The 12,675-nt window shown below is 34.9% G+C and overlaps 1 protein-coding gene across 1 annotated transcript in view; it reads right to left on the bottom strand.

Moving 5' to 3' along the window:
- Positions 1-12,675, bottom strand: part of DOCK6 (dedicator of cytokinesis 6) — a 208,460-nt gene that overhangs the window by 134,071 nt on the left and 61,714 nt on the right. The window contains exons 8-10 of the mRNA XM_070934460.1: positions 11,373-11,458; positions 10,141-10,207; positions 8,698-8,847 (exon numbers count right to left, since the gene is read on the bottom strand). Coding sequence (XP_070790561.1) covers positions 8,698-8,847; positions 10,141-10,207; positions 11,373-11,458 — 303 coding nt within the window. The remainder of the gene's footprint in view (positions 1-8,697; positions 8,848-10,140; positions 10,208-11,372; positions 11,459-12,675) is intronic.

The raw sequence follows: 12,675 nt of genomic DNA, 5'->3' as shown, positions 1-12,675 counted from the left end.
ATTGTTTATTTTGGAAAAACTTTTGAATATACTTTCTAAGACTGTTTACAAGATTTTTTGGCTGTAAAAGGAAAACTTTTTTTTAAATAAAATGGCTGCTAAACAACTAAAGCCACCAACTTCTAAAGGGGGAGGAGGTTCCCCTGTAGTGACTCAAAAACAACAACTTCCGGCTGATACACAGTCACAAGACCTTAAAGAATTTATAATGGGTGCCCTGAATAATCAGACAGAAATGATGAAAGGATTTTCAGAGGAGTTAAAGAAACTTACAAGTGTGGTGGAGGAAAAACATGATGAAATAAGAGATGACATTGTCTTTGCAGTTTCAGGACTGGCTACTCATATGTTAAAGATTGAGGAGAGAGTGCGGGAAATTGATGATGCTAATTTGGAGATTGCAACTAAACTGGGAGAGGTTATGATACAGACAGAGAAAGTGGATGACGAGATGGTTATGTTACAGTACAGGTCAATGGAATTTGCCCTGAGGCTGAGAGGTTTGAAAGAAAAGAGTGGTGAAAATTTAAAAGATGTTTGTTCCAATGCTTTAGCAGAGCTGATTCCAGAAAGGCCAGCAGATGTGGCAATTCAAATGGACAAAATTTACAGGGTCAACTCCTGGCTGGCAAAACAAAAGCAGCTACCAAGAGATGTGGTGATCTATTTTACAACAAGGAGAGTTAGAAATGATATTTTGCAAGCGTCTTACAGAAATAAGATTAAAGTGGAAGGACAAGAGCTGGTGATCCTGAAAGAGCTTCCTCCTAAAATGTTAAGAGATAGAAAGCAGTTTGGCTTTTTGGTGAACGAACTAAGAAACCAGCAAATTCAGTACAGATGGGATGTCCCATTTGGGATAATAGTGCCATACGCTGGGCAAAGACATCGCTTAAACACAGTTGGAAAAGCAAAAGATTTTTATGCCAATGTTTTAAAGGCTGGAAGGCCACCCTCACCAGGGGGTGCTAGAAAGCAATTGGAAATTACTCAACAAGAGAAAGATGGAGGGCAACCACAAACCTATGCTCAAGTATTAGCTGGAGGAGCTATTCTGGAAGAAGATCCATTACTGACTGGGGGTTCACCACCAACTTTGGAGTCATTAACGATGATTCAGCTGCCAAAAGATCAACGACTGACAAGGGCTACCTATAAACAACATATGGCGCAACAGCCTCAAGATCCAACTCAACAAGCCCAAAAAACGCAAGCTGTGGGAGGAGCTAGGCCGAAGTCTAAAATGGCGGAGGAGGTTCAGCTGATGCTCTCGAAGCTTGGAACGCCTAGAGATGGCAAATAAATTTCTATCTTGGAATGTTAACGGTTTAAATTCGCCACAAAAAAGAAAGAAAATATTTCATTATTTGAAACAATTTCAGAACGATGTTATTTGTTTGCAAGAAACGCATATTAAATCTTCAGATCAAAAGTACTTGATAAATTCGAAATTAGGTACACATTTTGTGGCATCAGCACCAGAAAAGAAAAATGGCCTAGTAATATATGTTAAAAGAGGCTTAGTGGCCAATTTAATTGAGGCTGATACTCAAGGTAGATATATCGCAATTGAATTAATAACACAGAGTGGGAAGCTGCTTGTAATTGGAGTATATGCACCTAATCAACAACAAGATAAATTTTACAAACTTTTACATACTAAAATACTACAATGGGACTATAGATCCTTATTTTTAATGGGTGATTGGAATGGGGTATTAGATACCCAGAAAGATAAAAAAAGTCTTTCCAAGATCTCCATGCGTGCTAAGTTGCCTAAATCTTTTTTTGATATTTTGGAGGATATGGAGCTTAGAGACGTTTGGAGAGAAAGGAATGTATTGGAGAGTGATTTTACTTTTTTCTCAGACAGGCACCAATCTTTTTCGAGGATTGATTTTATATTAATTACAAACGATCTTTTTTCTAGGGTGAAGAGTACGAAGATATGTCCAAGAACTTTAACTGATCATAGCCCAGTTTGGGTGGAATTAGAGCAGGAGAGAGGAGAAAGGAGGTCTTGGAGGCTAAATGAGAATTTATTTAGATATGAAGACAATCTGTGTGAGCTTAAAAAACAAATGAAAGAATTTTTTATTAATAATATGAACAAAGGAACATCGATGGAGATGGTATGGGATGCGTGTAAGGCTTACATGAGAGGAACATTAATCTTTTTGAATAATAAACATAGATTAAAACAACAAAATAGACGGAAAGAGATAGAGGAGGAAATTAAAAAGAAAGAACAATTACTTATAATTAATCCAGGAGATAAAAAGGCAAAAGATATGATTAATATTTTAAGACAGCAATTTAATATGTTAATGGCGGGGCAAGTAGCAACTAGTATACAATATGCCAGACATAACACATTTTGCAATGCTAATAAACCTGGGAGATGGTTGGCTTACACGATGAGGAAAAAACAGAAATCACGTATTATAGATAAAATAGAATTTAGAGGTAAAGAGATTTATCAACAGAATTTAATAAAAAAGGCTTTTTTGGAGTTTTACACAAAACTATATGCTAAAGATGCAATTCAAGATGTTGATATTGATAGATATCTAAAGATGGAGATTCCTGAATTAACGTTGGAACAGAGAGATAGATTGAATCAGCCAATAACTTCTGAGGAAATTGTTGGAGCAATTAAACAATTAAAAATAGGTAAGGCTCCGGGAACAGATGGATTAACAGCTGTTTACTATAAACACTTACAATCCGAAATGCTAGAACCACTAAAAAATTTATTTAATAAGATACAATTAGGAGGAGGAGTACCACCCTCTTGGAAAACAGCCTTTGTTTCATTAATTCCAAAGGAGGATCGAAATTCCACTAAACCGGAGAATTTTAGGCCAATTTCACTTCTGAATACTGATTATAAGATTTTTGCTAAAATATTAGCCAATAGACTAATGCCAGTTATGCAACAAATAATTCACAGTGATCAATCAGGGTTTATAAAAGGTAGACAAATGAGATACAATGTTAGACATATTGTAAACTTATTGGAATATTTGGAAAAAAATAACCAAGTCCCTGCAGCGTTTATATTCTTGGATGCAGAGAAGGCATTTGATCGTTTGAACTGGCAATTTTTGTTTAAGATAATAGAGAAAATGCGCTTTGGGGAATATTTTACACAATCAATTAGAGCGATATACCAGCAGCAATCAGCACAAATCATAGTTAATGGAGGTTTAACAGAGGCTTTTAAAATTGAGAAAGGAACAAGACAGGGGTGTCCTCTGTCCCCATTATTATTTATTCTGACTTTGGAGGTATTACTGAATAAGATACGTGATTCACAAAAACTGAAGGGTATTGTAATTAGACAACAAGATTATAGATTAAGAGCCTTTGCAGATGATTTGGTTATTACCTTATCTCAACCTATAGAGTTGGCTCCATACATATTGGATATAATTAATCAATATGGGAAGGTATCAGGATTTAAAGTTAATTCACATAAGACAAAGATGATAGTTAAAAATATGACTACACTTGAAAGAGACAAATTAGCAAGATTAACAGATTTTGAAATAGTTAAAAAGGTTAAATATCTAGGGGTATACATAGCAGCTTCAAATACAAAATTATACAAAAATAATTATGAGGTACTTTGGCAGAAGGTACAGAAGGATATGGAAAATTGGAAAAAATTACAGTTGTCTTTATTGGGAAGAATTGCTGCAATTAAAATGAATGTTTTACCTAGATTTTTATTTCTGTTCCAAATGATACCTGTGCTTAAGAAAGATGAAAATCTGAGAGAATGGCAGAAAGGTGTTAATACTTTTATTTGGGCAGGGAAAAAACCCAGAATAAAAATGAAAATTATACAAGATACACGTGAAAGAGGGGGTCTTAAAATGCCTAATTTAAGATTATATTATGAAGCAGCGGTTTTATCACAAATCAGTGATTGGTTTAATTTAACTGAGAGGAGAATTTTGAATTTAGAAGGTTATGATTTGTTATATGGATGGCATGCTTATTTGTTATATGACAAAAAAGTGGATAAAGTATTTAAGGTTCATATATTAAGAAATGCTTTGTTAAGGGTTTGGAAAAAATATCAATATAAGTTAAATTATAAGATACCTTTATGGGCAAATCCTAGACATGCAATAGAAAATATAAGTATAGAACAAAAACAGGAGGTGATTACTTATAAAGAGCTTCTTATTATGGAAAGGGGGGCAATGTATTTGAAATCTTTAGATACACTGAGAGAAGAAGGTATAATTTATACATGGTTTCAGTATGGTCAACTTCAAGCTAGATGGAAGGAAGATCAAAAAACTGGCTTTGTGCAAAATGAGGAGAATTTGGTAAAACAAATTAGAGATCAAAAACAAATGCATATTAAAAGGTTGTATAATGCTTTACTGGAAATAGATTCTGAGACAGAATTGGTTAAAGACTGTATGATTAAATGGGCACAAAATTTTCAAGAGCCAGTAATGATGGAAACTTGGGAAAAGATTTGGATTAGAAATGTGAAGTTTACACAAGCACAAAATTTAAGAGAAAACTTTTATAAAATGTTTTATAGATGGCATTTAGATCCTAAAAAATTATCATGTATGTATTCTAATGTGCAAGCTAAATGTTGGAGATGTGACTGTGATGATGCAACTTATTATCATATATGGTGGACTTGTAGAAAAATCAAAGCATTTTGGATAAAGATTTGGTGGGTGATGCAGAATATTCTTAAAAAGAGACTGAAATTTACTCCACAGTTGTTCTTATTGGGTATAACTACGGACTGTACAGTTGCAGAGACTAAATTGATTTTGAACTTGATAACAGCAGCAAGATTGTTGGTAGCACAATACTGGAAGAAGGACTTTTTGCCTACTATTGGTGAATGGATACTGAAAGTAACTAATTTAGCTGAAATGTCTAAAATTTCAGCATATCTGAAGGATCACACACAAGAAAGGTACATACAGGACTGGAGAAGATGGATTGATTATATACAAAATAAGTATCAGACCAAAAAATATCAAATAGCTTATGAATGATTTTTTTTATTTGTATAAGCGTTATATAAGTGACATTAGAAGTATTATGTTTAAGAAATGGGATTTTATATATGGGGGGTTAAGAATTTTTTTTTTAGGGATGTTAGTTTAATGATTGGTTATGCAATTTAGATTATTGTTAGAGATCAATAGAAATACCTTGTGTTCTGCTCTGGGAAGTCGGGGAGGGGGCGGGGGGGTTGTGGGGGGTGATGGGGGGTTGTGGGGAAAATATGTTTGTTTTTTAAAACTTTTTCAATAAAAAAAAAAAAAAAAAAAAAAAAATTAGATAAATTTTGTAATGGGGATAAAAAACCAAGATTGATTAAGAAAATGTGGTATCAGAACCAAAAATAAGGTGGTTTAGGAATTCCAAAATTATTAAACTATTATAGAGCATTTAATATAAAAACAGTAGTAAAAATTTTAAAAGGAGATGTTAAACTTTGGGTAGTTTGGAAATGAAGGAAATAAAGAAGTTTGGTTACAAATGGTTTTTGGAAAATTTTAAAGGTAAGGTTAAAATTTGTAATTATTGGTTAAATAGTTTGACTAAAAATTGGGATACAGTAGCAAAAAAAATTAATACCAGACGTATTGTATTTAGGTAAACTGAAAGAGAATTGCCCAATGAAATTAAATAGTAACAGAGAGAAGATTATAATAGAAGAGAAAGTGGAAACAATTAGTGAATGGTTGAAATTTATAGAAAATGAAATGAGGAAAGAGGAAATTTATGGAAAATTAAATTAAAATTAATTGGTTTGAAAGAATTCAAATGAATAAATGGAATAGGAAATGTAAAGAAAGGAATGATGAGAGTAGAAAGGAAACGGAATTTGAAAATTTGACATCTCGAATAATAAAAGATGAAATTGGGCCAAAGGGATTAGTTAATAAAATTTATAAAATTATTAACTTTGATAATAATTCACAAAGGGTAATGAAAGAGAATTGGGTAAAAGAACTGGGTATTCAAATTTCTGATCAAAATTGGAATATGAACTGGGTTAGTAGAATAATGAGGACATTATCAATAAGGATTAAAGAACATAACTATAAAGTTATTTGGAAGTGGTATTTGACCCCAATAAGATTTTTTCAAATGGATAATAAAGTGGATAAAATGTGTTGGAGATGTAAAGTGGAACTCGGGACATATACTCATAGGTGGTGTAAATGTAATGGGGTTGAACTTTTTTGGTCTAGGATAGAAAATGAAATATTTGAAATGATTAAGAAGAGGGTCAAATTGAAATTGGAAACCATATTATTATTAATATTGAATGAAACAACATTAACAACTGGAGAAAGAGAATTGGTGAGGATTTTGGTTATAATGGGGAGAATTATAATTGCTAGATATTGGAAATTAAATGTTGACTTAAAATTAGAAGAATGGTATAATGAAACATGGAAATTCGCATTAAATGATAAATTGACTTGTGATATTAAAATTAGAAGTGGTCTATTGAAGAATGGACTTTGAAGGTGGCCAGTTTTGCAGAAATGGCGAAGATATCAGCATACTTAAAAGACTGGACTCAAGAGACTTATGTATAGGAGTGGAAGAAATGGATAGATTATGTGCAGAATAAATATCAAACTAGGAAGTACCAGATAGCTTTTAGTTGAATGTTGTGTAGAAATGTATAGTATATAGGGGGTAGAATAGTTCAATGTCATGTAGAAATGTATAGTACACAGGCGGGGGGAATAGAAGGGCGGTAAACTATGATATAATATGATTTGGATTTGGATTTCACCTTGGGGAAGTCATGGGAGGAGGGGAGGGCTAGGGAGGGTTAGGGAGGGAAAGGGGGGGGGAATAGGAAAATTTGTATTTGTAAAACTTTTTCAATAAAAAAAAAATAGAAGTAGTATGTACAAAGAAAATGTTTTTTGGAACACTTGGCAACCATTTGTGGACTTTGCACTTGGGAGATTGGATGAATCGGCACCAGTACCTTATCAAAGAGATTTCTGGAAGAATTGAAGACTTCAATTTCCTAAAACTTCCTTTCTGTTTGTATAGCACGTTGGGGGGAAAAAAATTTTCTTTCCTTACTATTGATTTTTGTATTTTTTTTCTTTCTGTTATTCTTTAACAATAAAAATATAATAAAAAAATTTAAAAAAAAGAAAGAAAGGAGCAGAGACCATGTCAATTTGAGAGATAGTGAAAGCATCTAAGCTGCAGAAAACAACTGTACATTCACTCTGTCTGAAATGCCTAAACAGCCTAATATGGTATGTAGTGTGAAGTCAGTTGGAACAAAATACTGTATGTGTGACTAGAACAAGGGATACTTTCTTTACTTACAATGTATTTAATTCCTTTTTTCATTGACAGGGAATCTTGAGAGGATCCTTAACTAGACTTCAGCTTCAGAACATTCCATGCTTTCTTAGTATTTAATTGTATCCTAATTTGAGTACTGTATTTTTCGGAGTATAAGATGCACTGGAATATGAGACGCAGCTTAGTTTTTGGGGAGGAAAATAGGAAAAAAAAATCTGCCTACAAGGTATTCATCTGGCTAGCATCCTTAGTCTGGTCAGCTTCAGCACATTAGTTTGCTGGGTTTTTATCCCCCGCTTGGGGATAAAAAAACAGCTTCTAAGGCACAGCTGAGAGGAAGCAGCAATAAGAAAAGAAGGCAAGGGGGAGGGAGATAGTTTCACTTGGCTAACGCCTAGTTAGGGCTGAAAAAAAGCTTCAAAAAAGCTACATTTGGAGTATAAGACGCACCTAAATTTTCAGCCTCTTTTAGGGGCTTATACTCCGAAAAATATGGTATTTCATGAAATAACTCCATGTAATCACTTTAAAAACTGGAAGCAGAAAGCATTGAGTAGACAAGTGAAAAATCCAAGGAACAATTTATTTTAGGGAAAAGGGAGAAACATTCTATTTTTAAAAAAGCCTAGAAATAAGTGCTCCCACTGTGAGTTCTATCCAATTCCTGTTTCCCAACTGAAGAAGAAGAAAGATATAATACATTTAACTGAAATATAAGGATTAAATAGGATTTATGAATTTATCCCTTGTTTTTTGAAAAGCATACAACAAGGATTAGAAGTAACATCTCAATGCCAAATGTTTTTGAAAACTGGAAAGTCAAAATCAGATTGATTTAAGAAAATTCATCTCTTTTCCTTACATTTTAAAGACAGAGAGCATGGCATATCAGAGGAGGTGGATGCATCTTTTACCTTCCACTTAACAAGAAAATATTTTTTGTCTGCTGTTGCTCTTAGGAAATACTTGAAGAACAGGAGAGATGTTTCCTAGGAAAGTACATCGTATGGCTAGCTAATCTATTTGACGTTCTATATTCTGAGCAGATAAAAAGAGTCTCTCCTCTCCATACAAATAACTGGAGGAAACTAAAGCTGCATCCTCTTGACTTTCAACTTTATCGAGATCCATCAGTTTCAGAAAATCAAACTTTATTGAGATCCATACATTTCAGAGAATCAAACTTTATTGAGCTCCATTAGTTTCAGGGACTCCAAAATACATGCTTTCTTCATAGATGCATGAACATTTATCCTATTTTGCATTCATGTAAAATAATGGTATATATATCTTTGCTTCCCAGCATTCATTGGAACGGCTATGAGTGTGACTATTAAAAAGGTAACATCTCACCTTGATCACTAAGAATATTTCTGGAGAAGGATGTGTGAGAGAGAACACAGCTGAACGAGCTAGTGTAGAGATGGCAGGATGAGTGCTGTGAGTTCGGAGAAGGCTTTTCATATGTTCCGAATTGAGATCAAAATAAAAATTTTCAGAGATCTACAAAATAGAGAGAAGGACAGCAGTCCAAAAATGCTATTAAATCTCCTCATGACCTTCACAGCAATCAAAACAATACAAAAGTCAATATCTCAGTGTCCAGATAAGAGAAACTTTTAACTGCAGCTCTGATGAACATAGTATTTCTTAGATACTTGGGTCTACTCTTCATATAACAACAGGGGAACACAAGCAATTCCCTTTGTTTTCTGCGAGATCGGCTTAATATCCAGAGGATGTTTTAGCATAGGAGGAAATAATAGGTTTGGCCTTGGAGCTACGTTTGTTTCCTGTGCCCTGCAACAGGAATAACCAGTGGCATTCAGCCAGATGAAATCTTTGCATTTGTTTTTCTTATTTTAGCCATTGCAGAGACTTAAGGTGCCCATTTTCTCACTCAACCTTTCTCAAGCCATGAATAATGACTGATTTGATGAGGAAATTAAAGGATGTTAAAGATGCCCAAAACTCAACAAGACTTAAGGCACACATTTTGCCCTTTAATTCTCCTCAAAATGGAAAAACCAGAATTGAAAATCTCTACGGAGATCTCAAATGGGGTTTTGGAGACTATGTGTGATTAACAGGTCAGGGACCTATACATTATTTAGTGACTTCAGAAAAATTATTACAACAAGAAATAATACAAGAAATAAAAAAATCAAACAATTTTAATGGGAAGCTCAGTAGGGGATGGAGAGCAGTTGGAGAAAGACAGAAACATGGATGATAAAGTTAGCAGGACATGGAGCCCACTAAGTTTCTTATTGTGTCTGAAGTCACCGGGAATTTGAAAGGAGATCAAATAAAATACAATCTACAAGGAAGGAAAGTTCTCTGTTGCTATTAACTATGCATCATCTACTTAGCTCAGATGACCCATCCTTCATTGTTTGAAATTTATAATTGAAAAAGGGATCATAGGGAACTTACTGCATGAACCTAAAGAGACAAACTCTCTCTTTCAAAAGTCTGAATTTTTCTGCTTCTCCATGAGAAGAGAGGAAATATAAATAGCTAAAGATTTAGGGGAAGAAATGAACCTACATCGTGTCATCTTAAGAAAGTGCTAATTAGCTATCCATCCTGCATGTAATTCTTCAGAGCAATCCAGTTAATGCTCTCCATGTCTATCAAATTAGAATATCAGAAAGAACATAATATAAAATGTGCAACTGACTGTCAAGGCCATTCCCGCTTAACTGGCGGGTTAACTTTCAGTCTGAACTTGGTTCTAGCTGAACAGAGACTGGCACTTGTCATTACCCAAGAAAAATCAGAAACAAGAAGTACCTTTTTCTTTTCTTTCACATCGTAGAGTGCCAGTGATCCAAAGATGGGTTCAACTTCTATTTCAAACCTAGTCCATGGAAAGGAATATGAAAGGAAATACATTGCAAAAAGTTGAATATCTTGTCCTGCTCTAGCAAATACAAAGGTTAAGAATCTGGAGCTCTACATCAAAAGGAATCATGAACAATCAACACCACTGCCACTCCTCTATCCATGATAAGCCAAATATGACCTGTTTCTTTTAATACTTCATCTAAATGAAACAAGATGCTCACCTGCCATTGGATAAATGAACTTTTCTGATATTAAGTACTGGTACTCCTTAGAAATCCCAAGATAAATCTCCCTACAAAGCATTTTCACACTATTTTGCTTCATCATTATGATGGACTTTGATGCATCAAAGAAATATGGGCCCCTTCCCATTTCTCCTCTCTGTAGTGACACAGCTGAGGTCCTCAGAGTATGAATCAGAACTAGCAATATTTTTTCATAAAGCATTCTTCTACCATTTCCTTATCAAATACTTGAACACAGATTTCAATGCAATTTACTATTAAACAAGTATAGATGGTTTTAAGATAAATTGGATTTCTACCAAAAAGAGGCTTTTGCAGTCATCTGACAATGGAAATCTGTAGATAATCGAGTTGTGGGAAATCCCACACAACATTCAGAAGTTAATGACTGTTCAAATTTGAGAAGTGTAGTAATGGAGGGAGGTAACATCTTGCATTTTCCCATATTTTTTCTATCTATCAAAATCAATTAGAGAGGGAAATGTCTTCTGACTGGTCATACCAGGAAGTCTCCTTCTGTCTCCATCTTAAGTATGTGGGCAGTACAAACTGCATTTCTGGGCATCAGGAAGGCTGGGCTGCCAGGAGCATGCAGCTTCCAATGCTCAGGAATATGAATCCAAAACCAAAGTAACTTCTTCTCAGGTAATTCTGCCATCTACCTGTTTGCAATGTATCACAGGTCTGCTATGTTAACAGAACTGAGTGATAATGTAGCTCCTTCACACTATGGCAGCAAATACACACATATGTGCATCCTCCAACAAACCAGTACATGTGAAGCTGTACCTTGGATAGCATCTTTCGGCCCCCTTTTTTGCACAGTACCATTAAGCAAAAACAACAGTTCAAAAAAAAAATTATTCTACATTCAATCATTTTTTTTCTACCTGACATTTGGCAGCTCTATGTTGCCAAGTAATTGTGACTTACTTCAGAGACAAGCATTTCACTAAGATCCTCTGCCCAAACTGCTCTTTTGGAATATCTGGGATGCTGCACCGTTCTACTGCCTCTTCCTGGGAAGCCAAAGTAACATATGTCATTAACCCAATTGTGAGCTCGAGGGTAAGAGAGATGGAGACTTTGAAAGCTCATAAAATATTATGTTGTTATTCTGTATTAGTCTTTGCATTTATTTGTACAACATTCCAAAAATTATCTTCCTTTATTTGCTTAGGTCATTTATTTCCCTTGAAAGAGTTCAATCCATGTTTATCAGATTTATTTTTCAAGTATCTCGCTGCTTTCAAAATATGGTGCTTCATTGTGGCATACTTAATATAAAAATTTCTGCTTGGAGTTATATCCTCTCCTACTGGCCTAAGTGCTTTTTTCCCCTTGTTGGCTTGACCCCTTTAACTATGACTGATAGCTTTCAGTTTTCTTGGTGCCAGGCATTACATATTAAATTGCCATTTTATACCTTTACTTGAGCAACTCTCATACTAGTGTGCTATGAACGTGCACTAGCCGATCTCAAACAATGGCCTATTCTTGAGGCATTCTGCAGATTTTCTCCCACCAGCCAGATACCTAAATTACTTAACAATTCTGAAATTTAGAAGGGATTTATTTTTGGCTAGATTTAATACCGTCCCAACAGTTGTTACTGAAGAGAGATACCAATATTCCTTTCAAATAGACAGTCCATGTGATAGAGAAATAATTGATATGATGGATCGTGTTATTTCTTATTGCCCTCCCCATCAGGAATTATTGTCTTCATTTTTCATTAAGCATCCTGGTCATTCTGACTCCTTCTATCTTAAATTGTTACTATCTAATCAATCTGACTCCTTCATGGATTACTGCCTTGTCGTGGCGAAGGGGCTTGCGTAGCTCAATGAACCTATGAGCTATGCCATGCAGGGCCACCCAAGTCGAACAGGTCATAGCAGAGAGTTCTGACAAAACGTGATCCACTGGAGAAGGAAATGGCAACCCACTCCATTATCGTTGCCATGAAAACCCCATGGACAGTACCAAAAGTAAAAAAGATATGACGCTGGAAGATGAGCCCCTCGGGTCAGAAGGTGACCAATATGCTACTGAGGAAGAGCAGAGGGCTAGTACTAGTAGCGCCAGAAAGAGTGAAGCGACTGGGCCAAAGCCGAAAGGATGCTTAGCTGTGGATGCATCTGGTGGTGAAAGGAAAGTCCGATGCTGTAAAGTTTTTTTCTCCATAGGAACCTGGAATGTAAGATCCATGAATCAAGACAAGCTGGACGTTGAC

The sequence above is a fragment of the Pituophis catenifer genome, unplaced genomic scaffold, assembly GCF_029215685.1.
Source record: "Pituophis catenifer annectens isolate HBS135680 unplaced genomic scaffold, rPitCat1.0.hap2 SCAF_2, whole genome shotgun sequence".
NCBI lineage: Eukaryota > Metazoa > Chordata > Lepidosauria > Squamata > Colubridae > Pituophis > Pituophis catenifer.
Note: the sequence above shows the minus strand (reverse complement) of the source record. Positions and strands in the feature narration are given on the sequence as shown.